This window comes from Balaenoptera acutorostrata, chromosome 3, assembly GCF_949987535.1.
Source record: "Balaenoptera acutorostrata chromosome 3, mBalAcu1.1, whole genome shotgun sequence".
In the NCBI taxonomy this organism is placed as follows: Eukaryota; Metazoa; Chordata; class Mammalia; order Artiodactyla; family Balaenopteridae; genus Balaenoptera; species Balaenoptera acutorostrata.
The window spans coordinates 142,748,415-142,775,151 of NC_080066.1; the positions used below are offsets into that span (position 1 = coordinate 142,748,415).

A 26,737-nucleotide genomic window follows, 5' to 3' on the forward strand; every position below is an offset into this window, starting at 1 on the left:
TTTTTTGAGGAACCTCCATACTATTTTCCATAGTGGCTGCACCAATTTACATTCCTACCAATGGTGTACAAGTGTTCCTTTTTCTCCACATCCTTACCAACATCTGTTATTTGGAGACTTTTTGATAGTAGCCATTCTGACAGGTGTGAGGTGATACCTCATTGAAATTCATGTTATTTTAAATTATTGAGCATTGGGAGTTGTTACAGCAACATGATCTAGTAGATACACAACCTGACTGAAACACCATCCCTTTATAGGAAAGAAATATTGGGACACTAAACACTATGGCAAGTGTTACTATAATACAACACAGAAGAAATGTGAGGCTATATCTATTATACAGTAGCATATATATGTGGATATAGATATTATTGATAGCCACTCATTAAGTCAGACTTCTCACACCCCCCCCCCACACACAAAGAAACCTCCTCACATCAAATGGATAATCTGAATTCTTAAAAATGAGTGTTCAAAAATCTCAAAGAGACACATAGTTCCCCCATCAAAAAAGTACTTGACCCATTTGTCAAAATCCCTTGCAGAGTTCCACTTCTTTTCTAAGACCGAGTACATTAATCAAACGCAGAGCTTCAAAGAGGCTTCATTTTGAGTGACCCAATAGACAAATAAATTAGCTGTCAATGGCTCCTTTGTAATTGAAGAGGGCCAGGCTGACCAAGGGGAGAAGACTAAATCAAAAACGGAACTGTTCAAGCAAAAGCAGCGTTTGGGGACCTGAAACAAACCAATACAGCCATCCCACACACTCTCATTTCCAAAAGTAAGGGTGAGCCAAGCACATGTGTGTTTATTCGCTAATAAGAAGATGCAAACATCCCACATCTGATTGATTTCTTATGTGCTACAACCATAAAAATGTTTGGGTCTGGAATACACGTTTGAGCGTTGAGCTCAAATGTGGCAGCTTATAAACCCGATCACACATCTTATACCTACGATCTGCAAGAACGTTTCCCTTTGTAACAGTGAAACTCTGGAAGGTTTTCTTCTTTACTGCCAGGACAAATTGCTTAGGGCTTCTCGCTTGAGTATGTGAAGAACTGTCCAGTTTTAATCTGCAGAGCTTTTAACTGGTGACTCAGTGAGGGATGATGTCATATGTTATCCTACAACGGCTGGTGTGGTTCCCTCTGTTTCTGTGGCCGACAGTACTCCTCAGTTTCCATCCTTTCGTCAGCTTCTTCCCAGCCAGCCCACAGGCAAACAACCTCCCCAGCCGTGGATGAAACAGGAAGTCTGACAGCTTGAGTCTGCAGTGGGACCCCTAGTGTTTTCCCACTCCATGTCCTGGCAGCGTTCCCCAGAAGTACAAACACACACACACAGAGCTCCCATTGTTGCAGCCTTCTCCAGCCCACTGATCCTAATATGGAATGCAGCAGGAAACCCATGATTTCCTGACACTCGGCAAGCTGGAGGAAGCAAGGGAAAAACTCCATTAAAAAGCCCAGCTTTCCTCCATGTTAGATGTGAAGTGGAAAATGGGGAAGATTTAGCGAAATTCCACTGTGTCTTCAGCCAGGCTTGGAGAACAGGAGAGCAGAGTGAAACCCTCAGGCTGTTGAAATTTCTAGACTCCCAGGAAGCCCTTAGAATTTGGTGAAAAATGAGGATTCATAACTCAAACTGATGGGGGCAAGGGGCAGATGCTTTTAATCATTCTCCCCAGTGTGTTTTACCTTTCTTGACCAGTATGGTAAGCAAGAGGGCACATGCCAGCCTCTCCGGACAAGTCTGCATGATCCGAGTTCCCCAAAGTAAGACAGAGTGACCTCAAGCCTGCGGCTCGCTTCATGGGCTTTGGGAGAAGCAGGAGAAGCAACGGCAGAGGCACAGTCACAGCAGCTGGAGCCGTGAGCATGAACTGCCAGGAGGGAAATGACAGTAGCTGCGGCTGCGGTGGCCGCGAGGAGAAGAAGATGCTGAAGTGCGTGGTGGTAGGGGACGGCGCCGTGGGGAAGACCTGCCTGCTCATGAGCTACGCCAACGACGCCTTCCCCGAGGAGTACGTGCCCACTGTGTTTGACCACTATGCAGGTAAGAAAAGCGGAAAACCTACCCTTGCATACGAGGTGAAGGAGGCGGGAGACCACAGCCCAGCTTCAGAGGGGCCTGGCTTATCTCTAATGTCAGTGCTGGGTCTGGGCCTGCCAGGAGCCAGGTAGCTGGGCACAGCAGACGACCAAGGTCTTTGCTGTTGTTAGGACAACTTGTATATCAGTGTTATGGTAACACTTTTCTCCAGTTAAACCGAATGAATAACGCTGGGGAAATACCCTGAACCATCCTCTAAGCTTTGCGGCTAGAGATTTTACTTAACATTTGCCTGAAGATTCATCAACTTTCTTTAATGTGAACTTTTTAAAAGGTAGGGTAATTGCATCACAGTTCTTTAAAAAACAACAACGACACTAACCACACAACTGGTGAAAGAAGTGTTCTTGCCACTTCTCACATATTCACCACATGCCATTTATAAATGAAATGCTGCGATTAGTAACATTAGAACATTCGTTTTTCTATAATAATTGGTGCTGTCCTGGTGTACTTTCATTTTCCTGTAGAGGTAGATTGAAGAAAAAGTATTGAAAGATTTTAAATATCTCTTAGGCAATCTGTATCTTGAATTAAAAGAGAAATTTCTAATCAATATGTTTTAAAGGTAAAAATAAAGATAAAAATAAAATTTTATTTATTTCAACATATGTCCCCAAAGCACAAAATATGGCATAAAATACTTTAAGATCTGACAGTTAAGATACTGTATTCACAACTTAATTCTTTCAGGGATATTTTTTCGAGTGTTCTAAAGTTTGTTGTGTGATAGCTTATTTAAATTTTTCCATTTTGACTCTTATTTTTTCTCTTAATCTCCAAAACAAATCTTATTAAATTTCTTAAAAGCAAATTCATAAAATGCTTCAGGTTTACAATAGTCTAGATTTTATAACTTTTTTGAATACGATGGTCTGCTTGCTCACTATGAGATCAGCTTGAGTTACCAGAGATTCGAGATTTTGTGAGAGGAAAATTTCTCTTCCTCACTTTAGCTTTGGGTCCAGAGCAGCGAAGGGGAAATGGCCCACAGGAAACCTGTGTGAGCGTTGGCTTTGCTGTGAGGTCATTTGAAATCCTTTCTGTAGGAAGCAGCTTCTTTTCCACAGCTAAACAATCACCTACGTCTCCTCCTACTACTACACGTACATGATTTACGACAACTATTACATAGCAGACAGGGAGAGAACCACAGTGAAAATAGTATCCACTTTCTAGCAGGTTTTTCTATATTTGTAGAAATTAAGAGCAAATTTGAACACTGGCTCTCTTAAGCTTTTCTGTGCCCAGAGAAGAACATTTTAATGAGAACAGAATGAAGAGAAGTACAGGTAGACTTTCACCCTGAGGGGGGCGGGGGGAAGTAATTGTAAAATTAGGTCTGCAACTTAAGAAAATTATTGGGATCCTGACCTGTAAATATCTTAGCAAAAGTTATTTATTCTACACCCTCTTTCTGCCAGGATAGGGAACTAGCTGGTACCTAATTTCAAAAACTTTTAGATCAAAAATGGAACCCACAATCTACTAAAGGGAGAGGTTTCAAGTGCTTTTAAAAATTACATATCCCATCCCCAACTATTGGGTGAAGCAATTACAGTACAGTGTCAGGAAGAAAGAGGATAAAACCATCTTTAGAGATAAAGTTAGCCTATAAAAAACATTAGAGATCAAACAAAGGCTGGACCACCGCTAGATTCCACTAAGATCAAATTGTTTTATGTTTCAGTTGTGTACATACTTGCTGTTATTTGAGCAACAAAGCATCTTAGATTTTGGCTATTCCTTGTTTTAGCTCTCAAGAAATCACAGTCACTGTACCCAAAGCAATACTTTGTACATAGTAGGCATTCCCAAACATTGTTACTTTGATTTACACTTTGTACTTTTTTTAAGTACACAGTCTTCTCATGCATTTGTAGTTAGGTTGTAAGGGAAATGAAGGTGTAAGCCACGTACATCTAGGAGCGCAATGAAGTGAACATTTCCATTTGTAGAGGGATCTTCTCCATCATGAAGACCCTAACTCTTTTTACCACCACGCTCCTCATACATGAACTGATTGAATATAAACCCTTACACAGTCACATGAGAATCTACAGTCAATTGTAAAAGAACTCATGCTCTCTTCTCCACGTGGAGAAATATCCAGTATCCAGTCCCTGGTCCTACTGGCTCATTCTGAAATGACAACCTGCAAATAGTTTACTGAGTCTTTGGAAAATTGCAGTCAAAGAATTTAGAAAAGTTCAAGTCAAAGAGAGCCTATCCCTTGAAGAAGATTTTTCCCTAATAGCTACCCATCCTAGGAAGGTAAAGATATAATAGTAAGGATGGAAATACTTAAGATAGTGAGCACAAGATAGTGAGCTCTGAAGCTGGACAGCCCAGTTCTAATACTGGCTCTGCCATTACTGTGTGGTCTTGAGCAAGTTGCTCAACTTCTCTGTGCCTCAGTTGTCATGAATTTTTTTAAGGGACAATAGAGGTATTAAGATCATGAGAACAAAATAAATTAATACACATAGTTCTTAGAACAGCACCTTACACATGATAAGTATTAGGTAATAGTAGCTGTTGTGATTAAGAATAGGGTCTCTTACATACAGAATGAATAAACAACAAGGTCCTACTGTATAGCACAGGGAACTATATTTGATATCCTGTGATGAACCATAATGGAAAATAATATAAAAAATAATATATAGATAGATATATATGTATAACTGAATCACTTTGCTATATAGCAGAAATTAACACAACATTGTAAATCAACTATACTTCGATTAAAAAAAGAATAGGATCTCTACAGTTGCACACAGCTATGAAAGGGAATTAAAATGTAATTAAAATATAAAGGCTACAGCAAGGAAAAATATAATTACAAGAGTATCCTTCAAATGGAGTAGGGTGTGATAGAGTGTGTGTATTGTCCTGATGATATAGTTATCGTGTTTACTGATAATTGATAAATATGTCTACATGGAGTAATAGTAGTGGGATATTCACTGGAGAGGAAATATTAGTTCTGCATGAGTGATTGTAGAAAAATCAACAACCAACTAGAAAAAAATGTTTTTAAGTTTTATAAATATTGGTTATTTTCCCTCCCTCCTACCTATCAGAATCCAAAAGTATATCTGCTCGATGCAGCATTCCTTGACTCCCCAAGGAGAATTCCTTGCTCCATCTCCAACCCATCCCCAGAAATGTGTTAACATTGCTAGAACACAACTTGCACCATTGTATAGCAATTTATTTGTTTCCTTATTTCCCCAGTCCCACTGCACTATAAGCTCCTGAGGAAAAGGGTCATGTCTTGCCAAAACCAGTGTTCAATTCTCAGTCCTCATCTTACTTGATCTCTTGGAGGCTTTTCTTATGGTTTATACTCTCCTTCCTGAAACACTTTCTTTGCTCCTGGGATACCACATTCTCCTGGTTTTTATTCCCCTACTGGCAAATCTCTCTCCATCTCCTCTGCTGCTTTCTCCATCTCTTTCCCTACCACTATACATTGGCATACTTCAGTGTTCGGTCTCTCAGTCCCCTTCTCTATTTATGCTCATGCCCTGGTTGACAGTATCTAGTCTCATGGCTTTAAATATGATTTATACACTGATGACTCCAAAATGTATATCTCTACCACACACAAAAAAAAACCCTGACCCAGACTCATATATTCAACTGTCCATTTGGATATCTAATAGGCATCTCAAACTTAACCTGTCCAAAACAGAATTTTTTAATTGCCCCAATCTACTCCTCCCTAGTGTTCCCCATAGAAGTATATGACCACTGTCTTCCACCCAGTTGCTCAGAACAAAAACTCTGGTATTATCCTTAACTCCTTTCTTTCTTTGACAATACTTCCCATCCCTCTCCATCCAAACCACTAGTTATTATCCCTTCCTACTACCAATCAGGTCAACGTTCAAAATACATCTCAAATCTGATCAGTTCTCACCACCTCCATTGTTTTCACTCTCATCCAAGCCACCATCATTTCTCATCCAAACTACTGTAATCACCTCCCAGTTCCCTGCTTCCAGTCTTATCCCGTATAGTTCAGTTCTTCACGCTCCCGACAGAAGGACTATCCACAGCCCAAATCCACCAATCAAATCCCTTCACCCTGAGGCCCCATCATTTATCACAGTCTGCAAGGCACTCCATGACTTAGTCCGCATTATCTCTCCAACCTCCTTTCCTAACTCTCTGCTCTGCAGTATTTCTGCTCTCAGCCGTCTTCATATTCTTCAAACACACCAAACTCCTTCCTTCCTTGAAGATTTTGCTTTTGCTCTTCCCCGAGCCTTACCTTATTCCCCCCTGATCTTCCTCAGCTTCAATTGATCACATTGTTTAATGCATTCACACACACAAACACAAACACACATGCGTACAGTCACTCTTTAATTTTTATCCTGTTTCATCTTTCCTCATAAGGTTTAACACTACTTCACATTATATTTATTTGCTTACCATTTTTATCCTACACTGGGACGTAAACCCCATGAGGGCAAGGGCTTTGTCTTGTTCACTGCTCTATCTTCATCTTCTAACATCTAGTATGTTAGAACTCAACATCTAGTATGCTCTCAATAGATTGTTACTGAATTAATGAATTAATATGTTTTACGCATCTCTGTCCTTCCAGTGCATAGATAATTCCTGGCCCATTAAAACTTTGAGGAATAAATGAACAAGTTGTTGGTCCAACAGATGTCTCTTTAGGAATGAACATATAAAATATTTATTAAATGTATTATATTTTTGAACTAGTTTGCTTGTATTTTAAAGAATCATTTTATCTCTACGGGGATTATAATACAGCATAGAATTTTCTTGACCCAACCAGCCAATGTCACATCTATTGAATAATGTAACTATACAATGTATAAATTTCATTTGGAAACAGATGGGATGTACTCAAATTCCTCCATTTACATTATATTCAAAAGCTTAGCTAAATTTTGAGTGGCTCACTCATTTATAGTTCTTCATAAAAACGCATGTTCCAGAGTAACCCCAAGTTCAACTATGGGCTAGGTCTAAAAATTGGGGGCAGTAGAAGGAAGATAAAAACGGTCACTGATGCTTTTTACAAGTATGCCTGAGAAACATCTCCGGGCACTTCTTCCTACTCCCTTCCAGGGATGACTCAAGATGTCCCAACAACCTTTAGAGATTTCACAGCTTACCATGGAACAACCATCATGTCTTCTCCCATCCTGTCTTCATCTTATCTTTAGCTTTGAGTTTTGTGGCAGACATCTCACTGATAAAGTAGTATCAATTAATGTTTCACACGACATATGACATAGGATAACACTTCCATTTCTAGTTTAGTTAGATTGTATGTTGAGGTAGGTAGTGTGCATGGTTTGTCTGTTTATGTGCATGGCTGCGTAAAATAATCCCATTCAAGTTGAAGCCTGTGCATGATGTACCTCATTCACCATTACCATCATCCTCTGTATAAGAATCGGTCGTGTCTATGGCTCCTTCTTCTAAGAAAACCACCTGTATTTAAAAACTTAGTTAAGTCACTATTTGCAAACCCAGGCTGCCTATGCAGGAAATTAACACAATTTGTGGAAAGGGGGGGTGGAAATCTAGTTGCTCTATCAGCTGAGTGAGGTGTAAAAGCAGTTGTTTTCACAGAGAGCTGAAAGTCAATTCTAAACTTTTTCCACCTAATTAAATGATGATTAGTCCAATGTAGACTCCATCATAACACTAATGACCAGAGCAAGGGGGAAACTATGTCCAATCCACAAGGGAAAAAATACCATAAAATAATAGTGAATAAAAACAAAGCCCCAGGCTTATAAAGTGTTATGACATAGTTCTGCCCATTTGGGAATATTTACTCAGGAGTTTCTCTTTTGTTCTTTCTAAAGACACCCGAGAGTCTCTGGAGAATGGATGAGATTCAGTTTTGTAAGCCAAAAGAAAACCTGAAACACCTCTCATGGGTCTATGAAATGAATCACCAGGTTTTTAACCTTAGGCAAAAATATAAAGGAAGTACGTGAAAGAGGAGAAAAGAATGGGCCAGTTGACTTGCTCTGTTCCTTCTAAATGCCATGATGCTCAAAAACCCAATGTCTTGTAGGTATTCAACCCTCCAATATCTCTTTATGAGGCAGTGTGATGCGGGTCTGATACTTTTTCTGGACTCTTGGAGGCCATATCAAAGGTGCAGTAACAGGAATTGTATAGACAGTTCCTTCCACAGTCTACTGTGATACCTATGAGCACAAGCACATTCAGAGGCTCCAGGGGTGGAATTTACACTCAGAAAGCCAGAGCGTACTGCAGAGAGGTAAACTGTGGGCTTCATCTCTTAGGAGTAAGAAAGAATAGAAGAGGGAAAAAGAAAATTAAGTATCTGTGACCAGAGTGACCCAAGAAAAATCATGCTCCCAGGATTAGAAACTGCATCTGCAGTTCATAACCCTCCTGCATTCCAGCTTTATCTGGCAACAAACCAAGGCCTGTGACCAATTCAGGTTTCGGTGGACAGACTCCCTGTGACCAAGACTTTTAGTTCCACAAGGCCTGGCTCCTTTCACTGTCTAAGCTAGGAAATCCTTCATAAATTTTACTACCTAAATGCCCAACAATGTTGGGCTTCAGGTAAACAGTACTTTATTTCCAGGATAACGTTTTCAGAATCTGCCATCACTAACTCTTCTTTTGGGGCAAAGAGGAAAGTTGGCTCAGAGATGGCTCAGTATATTGGACATCTTTGTTTTTGGATCTAGTTGGCCTGTTCTACAAAGGCAACATGAAGGTGGGCAACTAACATGAGGCAACTAACTTAAAGGATGGGTAGGAAAACTCAACAGAAATTATCTCCCTCACCAATCCTGAGCACAAAATCACAAGGATCAACAGAGGCCCTACCCTCTGTGTAAGGACACAGGTTCTGATAAGGCTGAAAATGTACTTTCCCACAAACAAAAATCCATGCCACCCCTTGGGTGAGTTAGCAGAATCCAAACAGTTAATTTTCCGGGTATAACTCAGTCAGGATTAATTCCACCATGAATTCAATAGAGACCCACTGTGAATCACAGAGTGGCCTGGGATCGTTCCTGAATACTCTGAAGTCCACCAACTTTTTGGATATGCGTAATTTTCACAAGACAAAAGGACCTGATCCATGTGTATTCATTCAGCATTTTGTAATGGTTCACAATACAGCTTTTATTTATGATGTTCTTCATTTGCAGTCTCAGTGTGAATTTCATTATGGCCACATGTGATCCTACAAGCAGTGTGGTAGTATTTAATGACAAAACTCAAACACCTCTAGAATATGTACTAACAACAATAACAATAGCTCTACAATTACAAAGTTCTTGCTATGAGCGTATTTGAGATATTTTCATACATCGATTCATTGCCTCCTCACAATGATACCATGAGGTGTTATTATTTTCCTAATTTTGACTGATGAGGAAACCAAGTTGCAAAGTTATTAACCAATTTGCCCAAGGTTAAATAACCTGTAATGGAGTAAGTGGAGGCCACGAAACAGTAAATAAATAATGCAAGCAGTGTGTAGGTTTATAGCTAATAAATTAATCAAAAAGCCACTCTTAGTTAGGGCAGGGATCCCCAACCCCCGGGCCATGGACCAGTACCGGTCCGAGGCCTATTAGGAACCAGCCCACACAGTAAGAGCAGGCGAGCAAGCAAAGCTTCACCTGTACTTACAGCCGCTCCCCATCGCTCATGTTACCGCCTGAGCTCCGCCTCCTGTCAGCATTATGGTGAGTTGTATAAGTATTTCATTATATATTACAATGTAATAATAATAGAAATAAAGTGCACAATAAATGTAATAAGTGTGAATCATCCTGAAACCATCCCCCACCCTGGTCCGTGGAAAAATTGTCTTCCACGAAACCGGTCCCCAGTGCCAAAAAGGTTGGGGACCACTGAGTTAGGGTATGCTAACCTGCTATAACAAACAGACCTAAACATGTAAGGGATTAACACCACGACAGGATGTTCCTTGCTAATTTATGTTCCTGAACATGTATTCAAGTCAGTGGGGCTGCTTTCCTCCATTTAGTCATTTAGGGACCCAGGTTCTTTGCATCTTGTGACACTGCCATCCCTTAAGATCTCATAGTTGTCCACATCCAACCAGACTAATGAGAAAGAGCGTGGAGAAACCTGAATGGAAAGTTTTATGGGCCAGGCCTGGAAGTGACGGACATCATTTCCAGTCAAACTTCAGAGGAGATAACTTAGTCACGAGGCCACACCTCGGTCTAAGGGAAGCTGGGAAATAAAACCACCTACATGCCCAGAAGAGGGAAGGACAGATTTTAATGGAAACTAGCCATCTCTGTTTGTGTCAGACTCTGTAGCCACCAAATATCCCTGCACACTTTTTCCCACAGGTAAAACAAACTTTTTCCCAAGAGGGACTGCCCAGAGCCCCAGTCTTTCACTGAAACAGGTTAAAGTCCAGCCATGCCGGTGATGCCTGGTCCTTTCCATTTGATGGAGACATGGCTCCTTGTGGTCCAGTAGAAGACTCATTATCTCCTCCATATATACAATCACCCCTTAGACAATGATAGAACAGGGATGGGATAACCAAAATATCTAAACCCCCTTTCAGAAAAGTAAAGAATAGGAGAGACATAGCAATAACAGAATCCTGATGGCAAATGTTAGAAAGACTTCCTGCTCTAGCAGTGGGGGAAGTTTCTTGAATTGACCCTTATGCTGTTCTCTGGGAGGAATTTCTTCATCCATTATTCTCAACTTCCCCTGGCTTGGGTCTCTGGGGAGTTCTTCTTCCTCATCCATTTTCCACCATGACACACATCTGAATCAGGCCTCAGGGACTCTGTCTTTCTCAGGAGCTGCACAAATTTCATAGCCTGCTTCTGGCTTGTCCAGTTTTGAGACTCAAGTGTTGTTTTATAGTCAGAAGACTGTTTAGTCCAAGCTTGGAGTTTCTTTGGAAATACAGTTCTCTCAAAAATGTATTAGGCTTCTGGTAAGTTCCATGTACCAGTAGCCACATTCAAGACCAAAGAATCTCTTTCCTAGACGTGCTTCTTAAAAATACTTTGTCTGCTTCATCTAGCCAGTGCCTTTTGCTCTCAAATTAACACTAGCTACGTAGAGGCTGTATGAAGCAAAAGACTTAAATGGGAAGGGAACACCCTGGCTCTTCTCTTTGACACAGAGCTGGTTCCCTGTTTTAACAGAGAAATGGACATTTGTTGCTCAAATCCTTATTTAATTGTATCTTCTTTGGGGAAATACAAAAATAATCAATTTTCCAACTATTAATTAAGGACATTGATATTTGTGTTCTATCAATCGCTGCTTAAACACAACCAATTGAACTCTTTTCTTTCTTGTAACACCTAGTTAAACCCAGTAACAATTAATATACTCTAATACTCTGACTTTTCCCAATCTTTCCTTTGAGCGTAATAGACTCAGGAAGAACTAGGTTTACCTTCCAGGTTTCACAGACAATAGTTTTACAAGTGTTTTGCCATGGCATAATGTGGATCTTCATCTTTCTAGTCTGTTCTGTTTTCTTACTACCTGCCACTTAACACTTAAGCTAACAGCACACTTTTTCTGGAATTTTCTAATGATGGCACCACACTAGATAAGCTAGGATGCTAGAACCAATAGACTCAAATATATAATGATTCAAACTGTTAGAATTCTATTTTTCTTTTTGCTCAGAGAGCAGACCTGGGCAAGTGTTCAGGTTGGTGAGGTGGTACTACTCCATGTAATCATCCAAGGATCTACTTTTTTCCATCTTGTGACCCTGCTGTTGGGTAGGACTTTGTAGTGTTCTATATCTAGACAGGAGAAGATGAGAGGACATGGAGGGCAAGGAGTAGTGGTCGGGGCCAGGTCCACAAGTGGCAGGCATGAGTTCTGTTCACATTTCTTTGGAGAGAAGTTAAACCCTAGGCCATACATTATTGTAAGAGAGGTTAGCTATATTCCCAAAGAAAGCGTGAACAGATTTTAAAGGACTCTTAGTAATCATCATCACACTCACTAAGTCAAAATTTCTTACATCAAATACAATAGACTCATAAACAATGTAAATGGCCCTACATACCATATTTAATTAGACATTTATTCAACTACAAATGATATACCTGTATTTCCCAAATTTGCCTGGTCATCAGATAAACCTGCTTGTCAAAAAGGCAGATTCTGTAACTTGGTGCAGCCACTATGGAAAACAGTATGGAGATTCTTTAAAAAACTAAATATAGAGCTACCATATGATCCAGCAATCCCACTCATAGGCATATATCTGGAAAAGATGAAAACACTAATTCAAAAAGATACATGCACCCCAATGTTTATAGCAGCACTATTTATGATAGCCAAAACATGGGAACCACCCAAATGCCCATCAACAGATGATTGGTTTAAAAAGATGTAGTGTGTATATATATATATATATATATTATATATATTATATATATATATATATATATATAATATATATATATATATATATATATAAAATATATATAATGGAATATTACTCAGCCATAAAAAAGAATGAAATATTGTCATTAGCAGCAACATGGATGGACCTAGAGAATAACATACTAAGTGAAGTAAGACAGACAGAGAAAGACAAATATTATATAATATCACTTATGTAAGGAATCTAAAAAATAATACAAATGAATCTATACACAAAATAAGAATAGACTCACAGACATAGAAAACAAACATATGGTTACCAAAGGGGAAAGGCAGTGGGGGAGGGATAAATTAGAAGTATGGGATTAACAGACATATACTACTATACATAAAATATATAAGCAACAAGAATTTACTGTATAACACAGGGAACAATATTCAAGATCTTGTGATAACATATAATGGAAAATAATCTGAATATACATATATGTATAAATAATCTGAATACATTGTAATCTGTATAAATATCTGAGTATATTCCATTATATTTCAACTTTAAAAAGGAAAACTATACTTCAATTTAGAAAAGGAAAAAATGCAGATTCTTTGGTCCACACCAGAGCTTCTATACCAGACCCACTAAGAGAAAGAGCTGTAAATATACATCTCAACAAGCATCCTAGGCATTTCTTATTAGGTGGACCTATGAAATGACCATTTGGCAGTTCAAAACCATTTGGATATCATAAGTTCATATAGTTCAATCTAATGTAATTTAGAAAGTTCAGAAAACCCTTCTTTATGCTATCAAGATGCCTAGAAATCAAGTTAAGAAGAACAATTCTATAACCAACCATCAATCAGTAAAAAGCAAGTTAAAAATAGATATGTATAGGGCTTCCCGGTGGCGCAGTGGTTGAGAATCTGCCTGCTAATGCAGGGGACACGGGTTCGAGCCCTGGTCTGGGAAGATCCCACATGCCGCGGAGCAACTAAGCCCGTGAGCCACAACTACTGAGCCTGCGCGTCTGGAGCCTGTGCTCCGCAACAAGAGAGGCCGCAATAGTGAGAGGCCCACGCACCGCGATGAAGAGTGGCCCCCGCTTGCCTACAACTAGAGAAAGCCCTCTCACAGAAACGAAGACCCAACACAGCCAAAAATAAATAAATAAACAAATGTGGGGGTTAAAAAAAAATAGATATATATAATTCCTTGACCTGATAGTTTCTAACAGGAGAAATTGTTTAAGACAAAAGAGGCCTTTAGAGCCTCTCAGAAACAGCTAGTAAATTCATAAATGAGAAACCAGAGTACTTTTTAAAAAGATCTGTGCCCATGGCTGGGACATAGAGAGACCCTGGAAGAAAGAAAATCCACAAGGCTGAGAATCAGGAAATGTTGGGAGAGGGCTGGTGCCTTGGAGGGAAGGGAAAAGCCTCAGAGTCTCAGAACAGGGAAGAGTGGGAGTTGTAAAACAGAGTGGAAAGAAGATTAATTAGGCAAACTTGGGTGCACCAAGCACCAGCAGATGGGAGCAAAGCCTCAGGCACGATCGGCAAAGCTGCACATTGTTCATCGCTGTTCACTGAGCCTACTGTCAGCAAAACGGTAATCAGCATGACCGTGAGACCTTCGGAGGGGTCACTGAGGAAAACTTAGAGAACACCTACTCTCATGGGAAGAAACAAATAAGTCTTAAAAGATAAGAAAGAGGCTGGGACCCTTGGGGTGGTTTGGGTGCAGCTCCGTCCTGGATGCCGCTCTTGCTCTTCCGTATCCACCCAGCTCTATGATTGTGAAATGAACATAAACATCTGTTTCCCCTCTGCAGATCTCTCTGTTCTTCTTCACACTTTGACCTAACATTTGGAGAAAAGGAGGAAAAAAAAAAACAAAAATGGAAAGTTGCCTCAAATTCTATTCTCAGAGTCCAAAAAAGCTTCTACTTAGGCTAGAATCTGGTTCCTGAAAGAGACAGGACATAAATTCTGGGAGAGGCAGAAAGTTTGTAACTGGGATTTAGGCACCCTTATCTGGACAACCAATTGGACCAGCACTCCTGCTAGTGGGGACCAGGCCTTTGGAGTCTCTCAAGCTGTTTTAATACAGATGAGTCAGTCAGGCTTCAGAATGTGATTCAACTTGCCAACAAGAGAGAAACAATTCCCCCTGTGAGGTCTGAGCAGAATGTATCATAATGAAAAAATTGCTTCCTGACCCTTTTGGAGTAATGTTTATAGTTTATTAGTAAAATAGTAAGTAAGTAATATTAATTAGCTAAGTATTTAATATGCACCGAGCCCTGTGTTACTTTGCTATCTTCTTTGAGCCTCATATTATCTCTGCTGGTAAGTATCTTCATTTAACAGGAGAGAAAATTGGAAGTCAGAGAAGTAATCAGTCCAATGTCACAGGACCAGGAAGTGACAGAATTGGGATTAAAATCTGTCAGCTCAAATGTTACCTCCTCAGGAGGCCAAACCAAACCACCCTGATTAAATTGGCCACCCTTTCAAAACCTGTTTATTTTCTCTCTAGTTATTATCTGATCTGTTTATTCACTTGTCCATTGCTTGCCTCACTCTAGAATGTGCACTTCATGAAGGCAAGGTTCTTTCTGTCTCATTTATTCTTATGTCTCCAATGCCTGGAATTAGCCTACAACACAACAGACACCCAGAAATGTCTACTGAATGACTGAGTGAATGAATGACATCCAAGAGTCCCACAGTTTTAACCACTGCTCTACACTGAAGTCAGTACCCCATGTAAACAGTCAGGATAATTTTCTATGTTGAAATTTGATCCTCCAACATCCTAAAAGTATATGTCCTAAGCATCATGAGCATACATTCAAAAGTAGTGTATTGGCTTTGTTTAAAAGTTGTAAAACAATTTTATTCTTCTAGGAAAAAAAATTTCAAAAGCTTTTGCTTCCAGCCAAATTTCAAACTTGTGAGTTGAGTGATTTCACTACGCAAAAATTGTTTTCCTAATGATATTAAGGATTTGTTTTATCTGTTTTGGGGATGCTATATCCTGGAGGCAAAAAGAAACATTTAATTCCCTAAAGTATGTACTGTATAACTTTTTTTCAAGTAACTACATTAATAATGAGAAAAACAATAAGTCAATAATCTCCTCAATGTATGCCAGGTGCAAACTTTCTAAAAATCGTGAATGAGGTTTGTAAAATGCAACCATTCATTTGCTAGAAAGCATACTAATTTTCGGCCAGTAGGAAATGTAGTGAACATATATATAAATAATTGGGCACTTTGTACCTGTTATAAGAGGAGTTATTAGGAGAAAAATGGCTATACTCCCTCTCCTCAAGCCTCCTCTCTGCTCATATTGGATAAGCTTGCACTATAAGCCTTAAGAGCTTCTTTCCTCAACTAAAATGAATTTCATATGACATTTACAATAGTTCAAGCTGGTAAATAAGAGCTTTAAGAATTTTCAATAGTAAACATGTTTTTAACCGAACTTTTCACAAGAGACAGAGAGTGAATGTTAAATCTTAAGTGTCAATATTAGGCATAAACTTTGCCGTAGAGGTTGTACTCTGTTTATTTCGTTCACTTACCCTCCTAATAACTCTCCCTACCAAGTCCTTCCCTTTAGATAAACTGAATCTCTCAGGCTGTAGATAAAAACCATTTCCTCTCAAGTTAGCAAAGATGGAGAAATCCTCATTGTCATCCTCAGAATTATGGCTTTTAATGTATTTGAAAACCAAGGAAATTTTCATCCCTATCGTCCTCAGACAATATACCCAGATCTTTCCAACTCCCTTCATAGATATTTGACCTATCCTTTCCCCATTTTTAATGGGCAACTTCTCATGAATTCCTTTCAACTTTCATTTCAGATCTGTGGGCAGCACACAGTAAGTAGCTTTTGTAATTTTTTGGTAGTAATGGATGTCTCGTCAACATGGTTAGGTGCAGTCCTAACAGGATGTAGAAATCTAGACTAAATAATCTTTTTGATCACCTCTATCTTTGTTTTTGTTTTATCTGTTTGTTTGTTTTGTTTTGTTTTTTTCTATTTTTTGGCCTCATCGCAAGGCATGCAGGATCTTAGTTCCCCAAATGGGGATTGAACTGGCACCCCCTGCAGTGGAAGCATGGTGTCTTTACCACTAGACTGCCAGGGAAGTCCCTATCTTTGTTTGTCTGGGGTTTTTTTTCCTTGTTATTAGGGAAATAATGTGTCCTTAGGTTGACACATTCTTTGGTATTGTAGGAGACATTTTTGTCCCTGTGGACCATAGATCACTGTATTTTATAGCACTGGATACTCTATCATTGTAACAGATATGTTACTTTTACTAGGATTTAGTATGTAGTATATTACAAATCATCCTGAGGCATTTTTAGGCTTCATTCACTTTCTACCAGTGAACACATTAAAAGCTTTTTTAGGGTAGTGTACATCAGACAAACATCCTATTTAAAAACCTCACCAATTACCACAGATTGAACTCCAGTTTCACAAAAGACATTCTGTTCCAGGGTAATCTAGATTTTTCTGGACACAGGAAGAAATCTTAAGCTCTGAGCTATAAACAAACCCTGAAGTACCTACAAGAGATCATGAGTTATTTTGGACCCTACCACATCATCAATTAATCTTACTTCACATTGTGTTTATTTATATATGTGGGTCCTCAAGTGATTTCCAAAATTTCTACTGATATCCAAGTGTGGGAGCTTATGATGGTGGGGAGGAGTGAAAGGGGGTTGGGAATTAGATTAATAGATGCATAACTTTCAAAGCATCCACACAACATTTGGAAAAACACATTTTATTTGTGTTCAATGTCACAAGGAGCTGGTAAACCCATCATTGTTTTCTTATCTGATATCACTGCTTCAGCTTCCCTATCTTTTACCATGTCACCAACAGTTTAGAAGCCTGTTCCCGTGAAATGAGGAAGAGAATTTCTATTCCATTGACAGAGACACTTAGCTCTACTTTTACAGCCAACATCTGGTTACTCCCACAAACCCTGAAAATCACTCAAAGCCTAGAGAAAAAGAGCACCAGGTAAAGCACTTTGAAGATGAGAAGGATCAACCCACAGAATGATCCATTTGTCCATTAAAAATTGTTAGCATTATTCTATTTCTTTGTAAATGGGCATCAACAACCTTTGAACAAAGTAACTGAAAATGGTGACTTTAGAGGACTTAATGCACATTTTATTTCTTTTCGTGGTTCTTAAAATCAATCATCGTCTATTGAAAGATATATGAAATACTCAAGAAAGAGCCTCATAGAGGTTGTTTTTGTTCTTATTTAGTCTCTTCATATTCTCCTACTTTTTTTTAAAAGACCCTAAACTTTCTTTGGTATGTGTGTTAAAAGTTTTTCCTCACCCTCTGAAGTACCTCCATCTGGTGAATTCTACAGGAAAGGGAATGTACATCTTCTAAGAGAAAGGCAGTGGTATATTAACTTGACAAGCAGCTCCTGATAAGCCAAACTTCATGCTAATACTATTTAAATTTTATCCTTTATTAAGGCAAAAATACTTAAGAAATATTTAAATGGTATATGTGATAATCATAGAAATTCAGTTATGGAAATTACACCATGATGCAAAAGGAATGAGGAAGAGCTGTGTATTTCTTCCTTGGTGAATTAATCAGTGATTCAGAAGGAATAATGCCAAATCTACCCCTGAGCAATGTCTGAAATCTATGGAAAGAGAAAATTAAGTAAAATTTTTCTCTGTGATTCTTCAAAAACAGGGTTCTTTCAGCCCCAAATCCTTGGTAATTTTTCCACTAGGACCCATTAGGATCCTTTCTACAGTGATCCTCCTCTATTAATCTCCAAGTTTCTCCTTTTTTTCTCGTTTTAACATCAAGTCACAGAGACAAGAAGACTCTTGATTCTAGGGATGAAGACTAGCACAGGAAACTCCTACTCCCTGGAATCCCTGACTAGGTAACTCGATCTCACTCTCCAAGAGAGGTGCTGTTTGAAAACAGGACCCACCTGGAGTCCTGTTCCATTAGATAAGAGTAGGCACGTAGCATGAGAGAGCTGGATGATCTTAGCAAAGATCCAAATGTTCTTGAATTATAGAAGATTGTGGTTTTAACTTGACTTCCCAAACACCTTCTTTCCTTATACACATTATTGCTCAATGGCTAAAGCTGTAGAAATTCAAACAGCAGAACTAGAATTTTTTACTGAAGAATCTGGCATTATGCCCTATCTCTAAATATTTATATTGTTGTGCTCATTCTCTTGAGGCAATAAGATCCCCAAAGCTTTCCTACTCCTCCTCCTCTGTTGTCTCTCAGCTGTATGAATACCTCCCATAAAATAGCTGCTTTTCACTGTTTACAATAGCTAAGAAATGGAAGCAACCTAAATGTCCATCAACAGATAAATGGATAAAGAAGATGTGGTACAATGGAATAGTACTCAGCCATAAAAAAAAGAATGAAATAATGCCATTTGCAGCAACATGGATGGACCTAGAGATTATCATATTAAGTGAAGTCAGAAAGAGAAAGAAAGATACCATATGATATCACTTATATGTGGAATCTTAAAAAAATGATACAAATGAATTTATGTACAAAGCAGAATTAGACTCACAGACACAGAAAACAAATTTATGGTTACCAAAGGGGAAAGAGGTGAGACAGGGATAAATTAGGAGATTGGGATTAACATCTACACACTACTATATATAAAATAGATAAACAACAAGGTCCTGCTGTATGGCACAGGGAACCAGGGAACTATACTCCATGTCTTGTAATAATCCAGAAGGGAAAAGAATCTGAAAAGAATATATATATATATATATATATATATATATATATATATATATATATATATATATATATATATATATGAATTACTTCGCTGCACACCAGAAAGTAAAGCAACATTGTAAATCAACTATACTTCAATTACAACTTTAATTTTTAAAATAGCTGCTTTTATCCCCTTCTGCCAGGCTGCTCCTCCTAGTGAGGCAAACCTCTATCCCCCCATCACACTTGGGCATATAGTAAGTACTAGGTCATAAGCGCTGATTTTATTTCCAACACCAGAGAATGGTGATAAAGGATGTAGCACCAGTGTCAGGAACACAAACTGATGCCCCAGGGATGAAAATTGCATTATATTATACATCTCTCATGGACATGCCTAAAGAGATCATCTTAAACTTCAAAATGAGGGATTTAGACTAGACAGGTTCAAATATGACATTGTTGTACAACTTCCAAAGTAATTTTGGCCTCTTCCCCTTCAAAGAATCTGAGATTATTTCACTGTGAATGAACCCACTTCATAAAGGGAGCAGCCTGATGTTGTGTTGGGTCCGAAGGTCCAGAGAACAAAGGCAAAGAAATGCAACTACTTTAAAAGATGTTTTATTTCTTGCTCACCTCACCTCTGTATATCTGGAGAACACAAAGGAGGTAGGGAGAGGAGAAGGAAGGATGTAGACTAGCTCCTCCTGCTCTGGGCTCATCTATCATTGTTGAATGACAAGTGACAAGAATGAAGAAGAGTAGAACTTAGGGCTTGTGGGTAGATGAGTGGACCTTAGGTTTGATTCTCACAGAATTCACAGCTAAAAGCTATTTGTGAAGATTCCATCTTGGAGGCACTTCCAGGTCTTATTCACGCTGTTGGGTATAGTGAAAATAGGAAATTCTGGTGAGCCATCTGGACTATTGCTAGAGCAGGACCTATCAGTGTAAGGAAGAGATCCTATAGTCCTGTTGTTTCTAAGGCCCCACTGCATCTTCTCTGCGCAGAACTCCCAGCATTGACAGATGCTCTTCCTCAGCGTTACAGATCATCTCCAACCAAGTTCTGCATTTACGCATGACATTTTTAACAGTGGCCCTACTCTGCTATCATCCTAAGTGATCAATGAAGTGCACAGAAAAGGGAGGGAAGGGCGGGGACATTCAATGAGTTGTTTATTGCCCAAAAGCCTCATTCTATAACGCCCAGATCAGTGTCTTCCTCGCAAGAAGGTTACTATCTGCAGGGTTTCATAGGAAAGTTGTGAGATATTCATAAAAGGTAACTTCTATATCTATTTTATCAGCTCAGTGCTGGCAGTAATGGTTTCGATATGAGCATTCTAATCTTTAATTTCATGGACACCTCTGGAAGACTAAAACAAGTGCCAGCCAATTCACTGTTGATCTTGACTGTGTGTGTTTGAAAGAGATACAGAGAGACAGAGACAGAGAAGCCCCAACTCTCTTGGTAGAAAAAAAGAAAGAAAGATATATATTGATATACTCCTCAGGTATGGCCCTTATACAACTCTGCTTTTCCAGATTAGTGTTCAATCTCATCCCTACAAGATGACTTCAACATGCTTTATTTGTTTTTAAGAAAAAATGGTCTTATCCGTAAAAGCCCTTTAAAAGTTTCTATAATCTCACTTCATAGTCCAATTTTTCTCTACCCTGAGAGTCTCTAAAAATACTTGTTAAGCAAATTATTACCACTATAACTCTCTCCAACATGTAATTTTACATTGAAACAAGGTATCTAGGAAGTAATCTGTCTTCTTGATAACACAATATTATAGAGGTACCTAGGCAACTAATCTGTATTAGCCAAACATCCTCAACAAATTATAAATTATATAATGTACATGAAAGCATTTTGTGTGCTGGAAAACACTATCAAATGTTATTGTTGCTGATTAGTAATAAATCACTTTATTTATTAAACACTCCATGAGTGTAGAATGACATAAAATGTAATTAGACACAAAGTACAGCAAAAGCATGAAAAAGGAACACATCCTCTTTCCCCAGGACTGCATCTGTAAGAATGCAGTTAACCCTTATTTGTTCCTTCACACATGCATAAGCCATATGGATGCATGAGTGCCAGAAATAGGGCTCAGAACCAGAGGTCTCTGCTTTGCGCCCTGTAACTCGTGCACACAGCCTGCTGGTTCCTTTTATGGGTGGAAATGTCTCAGAACTGTTGGTATTATCTCAGCAGCAGGTGTGGGGAGGGGGTGGTCTCCATAGCCCAGACCACCCAGCTGCAGTACCAGAAGAACTGTTTCTAACCAAGCATGTAAATCCATTCTTATGACCTTAAAAAGACTCACAATAAGAACATTTGGATATTAAAACACTCTATTCTAAAGACATAATTGTAATTGTACTGTTTACTGTTGATAATATACCTCAAACAATTTATTGCCTAGTGAAAAATCAGGGCCTACTTCATATCAAATTCACAGAGTAGTTAATAAGTGCAATTAGTCCCTATTGGGATAGATCCAGAAGTTTGCTGTTTGGAAGATTTTGTTTGTATTTTTCCTGACTTCCCGAGCATTCTCTGACTTCTGAAGTTAATGCTCACCCTTATCCCACACCCCCACCCTGGGGACCCCTCACTAACTCCCAGGCTTGTTCCTCAGCTCCTCAACCCCATCACAATTTTGGAAGTGACTGAGGTCAATATTCAAGGAAAAGCATTTTTTCCAATTGCATCCAACTATCACTTAACCTCCATCATTTATACAACTATCATTTATACATTTTTAAGCTATAGTTGGGGGTTGATGGAGGAGAAAAATTTATCCTTGGAGCAATATAAATGACCTCTAGCTTTCCAGGAGAGGGTTGTATTTGCCACCAAAGAAAAGAAGATAAATAATTAACTTGTAATAATCTCATCCCTATCCCCCAAAATATTGAAATCTTTTACGTCTCAAGCAATTTCATCTTTAAAATGTCTACTGAGAGTCTGTGAAAATCAATTCAATATTTTGATATTTACTTCTATAAAAATAATAGTATTTCATTGGGACTTCTGACATGACCGTTATTACATAAATCCAGTTTTCTTCTCTTCCTGAAACCATCCAAAAGAAAAACTGGAAAACAAAAACACAAACTATATTTTCAGTAAAACTAGGACATAGATTCCAAAATATTTTTAAAAGGGCACCAAAAACAGCAGAATTCACAGAAGAAACAAAGGAAGGAAATAGAAGCTGAGGAGACAGAGCCCAGTCATGATGGGTCTCAAAAACTGCCAACAAAAATATAATTTCTGAAGGTAAGGGACACATCCGGAAGGGAAAAGAACTATAGCCCATGTATATAAAACAGTGCAGAAAAGAGAATAATTTGAAGGTTTTAGAAGACTGCATACACCTAATTCAGGTCATAGAAGCTAAGGACCTCATGAAGAGTCATACAGATAAAGCCATGTACAAGAGCAGTTTATTCCAAGTATTTAAGAGTAGTTCAAGATTAGAAAATTTATTAATAAAATTTATCATATTAATAGGTCTAAGGAGAAAAGTAGTATTATCACCTTCATGGAGATTGACAAAGCATTATAAAATTTAATAATGAAAATTTGATTTAAATAATAACAACAATAAAATAGGGAATTGATGATATGATAGCCTCCAAAGATGACCATGCTCATTTTCTCCCTTCCTCTATAAATATGTCACTCCTCCATCAAGAGGTGGAGTTTATTCCTCAACCCTTGAATCTGAACTGGTCCTATGACTATCTTGACCAAGAGAGTGAAGAAAAATTGATTTTCTGGTACACCAGAGCCCAGGATTTCCTTCCTCTTAGAACCTAGCTGTCAATGCTATGAAGCCAAGCTATACGGAAAGACCACAATGAGAAGAACTAAGGTACTCTGGTCCATAGCCCCAGCTGAGCTCCCAGACAACTCAACACCAACTGCCACATGTGAATGAGTCATCTTGGAAGCTCCAACCTAGTCAAGCCCCCAGACAACTGCAGCCCAAAATGACATATTATTAAGCAGAAAAACTGCCCAGCCAAGCCCAGTCAACCCATAGAAACATGAGATAATGAAATAAGTATTGTTTTAAAGTCACTAAATTTTGGTATAGCTGTTTATGCAACAATAGACAACTTAAACACATGGGTATTTTGTTTATAAAAATCTATCTTAGTCAAAAAGCCAGGGTAATGCTTAATGGGAAAACGCTAGAAATATTTCCAACAAAGTCAGGAATGAAGCAAGGGTTCCCATACTAACATTATTACTTAACATTTTATAGAAAGTACAAGATGATGCACTTGGATAAGAGAAAAGTATTAGAGGTATTTTTTTTAACTTACTCTCTCCCCTGCATTCATTCTACTCTCTTTGCTGTTCCTTGAAAGGAAGTTTCCCTTTTAGAGATTTTGCTCTTGCTGTTCCCACTGCCTGGCACTTACGTTCCCAAAAGCCATATGACTGCCTTGCTCATTTCCTTCAGGGATCCACTCAAATGTCACTTTATCAACAAGGCCTTCCCCAGTCACACTATATAATAATGAACTACTCTCCACTTATCCTGCTTTATTTTTCTGTAGCATTTATCACCACCTAATATATTGCATGCATATATACATGCACTCACATACTACATTTCTTTATCATCTAGCTATTAAGGTGATAGGCCATATCTCTGGCATTTAGAAGAATGCTTGGCACTCAATAAATATCTTCTGAGTGAACAAATGTATGTTTACAAGGATACAATGCCTTCACTTTATAGTTTTTTTTTTAATATGTTGGTTCTTCCTTAATTCCAACAATTATTTGTATCCATCTCTATCTTTCCCTCAGATTTTATGGGTCCTTTATAGAAAATATTAGATCATACTTATGCATAAGCACAGAAAAACTGACCAGTTCCATAATTCAGTGAATCCAACTATCTTGCTGTGTAATATTAACAGCTAGTCAAATAAATCAAAATTACTTTCTTTATAACATGCTGTGCTTGAACTATTATTTTTCCTGGTTATGTGGGCAAAGAACTAGTCACGCTTTTGAAAAATTCCATCTTAAAATTATGTTACATAGCCATGTTATGAATGGACACACTCACATGCAGAGTAATCAAGAAGATGTGCTTTGGACCAAGCAGCCCTAAATTAGACACTCAACTGTGACATTCAGTGGTAGTTTGATCCTCACCAAGTCACTTAAACTCTCTAAGCCAGTTTCTTCATTTGTAAAATGAGGATACAAAAAGACATATTTCACCTAGGAAATATGAGGATTAAGTGAACCAATGTATCAATATATGTATCAATGTTTAGTAAATGTCAGTGGCTTTTCTATTGTTTTTGTTCATGAGTGAGAGATACCTGACCCAGCTTCTTTGTCCTTATGTAACACCTGACCTCAGAGACTGTATTTTCCCTATTGTTAGTTTCCAACACCCAGGGAAAAGTAAACAACACAAAAGCCCATAGAGTAATCCAACATAGATTAATGTTGGTTGGTTTGGTTCATAAGACACTGAAGTGAGCTAAGGAGTTATGGAGTACACGTATAAGAAGATCTCTTCATAAAGAGAACAGACAATCATGGTACTTGTGTGGTTAGGACACTAACATGTCTGAGACAGTTATGAAATGACTTACTGGGGTTCCTTCTAGACCTACATTTTATTTTTCGTGGTAAAGCCTCTCCACACTGTGGGTTTTGTCAAATCATTTTCAACTAGAGAATCATTAGTGCCACCCTCAAGTAAATTCTTTCATTCTTGTGTATTCAGGCATACTTTCTTCCTTTCTGACACTTGAAAAGATTACTTTTCATAAGTCCTGTTGAATTTAAATTCAGGGTAAGAAAAGCTGTCTTCCTTCCCCAAAACTACACTTTGCTGATACAATAACTCAAGGAGGATTTGAACAACAGCACTAGGGAGAAACGTATGTTGGGGTGCCTGGGAAGTAGGCAATAGGAAAAATAAAACACAATTTATTTCTTAGAGCCACTTCACTAAAGGAACTTTGCCAGAATATGGAGACTACAGCTGATGCAGAGTTGCCCCTGCAGGAAGCTCTTCACTGCACGGTCTATATTCAAACACAGTAAACCATAGTTGTATTAACATTAAGTCAGATTATCACATTTCTCGTACAACATTGAGAGGCAATAATAGATAAAACATGATTCCTATAAATGTAACAATTATATAAACACCTATATTTTTCAATTAGTGAGTCTGAACCATTTGGTTAAGTGATTAAACAGTTATCATCTTGACCCATTTTCACAGTGGAGTTTACTCCCAACCCCAGCTGAAGGATGGGGAAACAGTGAAATTCTCGGACCTGCCATCTGTTAGGAAAGACATATTTTCATGAGTTTTCTTAACTCTTCAAAAGCTGAGGCCAGTAGCCAAAGAATAGGTGTACCATTCAAAGTTGAGGAAAATGTGAAGATCATGAAAAGTGGTATATAAAAAAGAAATGGGAAAGTTACCGGGGAATAAAAAAAAAAAATAGGGTGCTTTGTATTCTTATACAGCAGTCAAGAGCATGGCTTTTGAGCTAGTACAGAGTGATATATGAAATAAGAAATTTCTGGCCTAACTCTTAATTTCCTCACTTGTAAAGGAGTTAAATACCTATCTCATGGATGTGTTGTAAGGAATAAATAAACTGAAATACATAAATCATCTAACAAGTGTTCAATGCATGAAAATATCATTATATATTGTTGTGATAATTTAAAAGTAGCATCATTATGGAAAAAGTATGTATCTGTATCTGACCTCTTATACAGCTCTAAGCAATTTTACCTTCTCTAGAACTCTACAGACTGGGGAGGGAGATATTCTCAAAGGATTTATTTATTTTTCTTGCCTCATTGTTCTGGCTAGGACTTCCAACACTCTGTTGAATAAAAGTGGTGAGAGTGCCTTATTCCTGATCTTAGAGGAAAAGCTTTCAGCTCTTCATCACTGAGTATTATGTTCGCCATGGGCTTGTCATATATGACCTTTATTATGTTGAGTTACATTCCCTGTATACCCACTTTGCTGACATAACCCAGCTTTTATCATAAATGGATGTTGAATCTTTTCAAATGCTTTTTCTGCATCTATTGAGATGATCATATGATTTTTATACTTCATTTTGTTAATGTGGTGTATCACATTGATTGATTTGCAGGTATTGAACCATCCTTGTATCCCTGGGATAAATCCCACCTGATCATGGTGTATGATACTTTTTATGTATTGTTGATTTCAGTTTGTTAATATTTTGGTGAGGAGTTTTGCATGTACATTCTTCAGAGATATTCCTGTAATTTTCTTTTCTTGTGTTGTCCTTGTCTGGTTTTGGTATCAGGATAATGTTACCCTAATCAAATGAGTTTGGA

General features: G+C 38.3%; 1 protein-coding gene across 1 annotated transcript in view; it reads left to right on the plus strand.

Annotated features, from left to right (window-relative positions):
• Window positions 1-1,392: 1,392 nt before the first annotated feature.
• RHOJ (ras homolog family member J) overlaps window positions 1,393-26,737 on the plus strand; it is a 90,707-nt gene continuing 65,362 nt past the window's right edge. Inside the window, exon 1 of the mRNA XM_007192965.3 lies at window positions 1,393-2,064. Within this exon, the coding sequence (XP_007193027.2) occupies window positions 1,821-2,064 (244 nt within the window). The 5' untranslated portion in view covers window positions 1,393-1,820. The remainder of the gene's footprint in view (window positions 2,065-26,737) is intronic.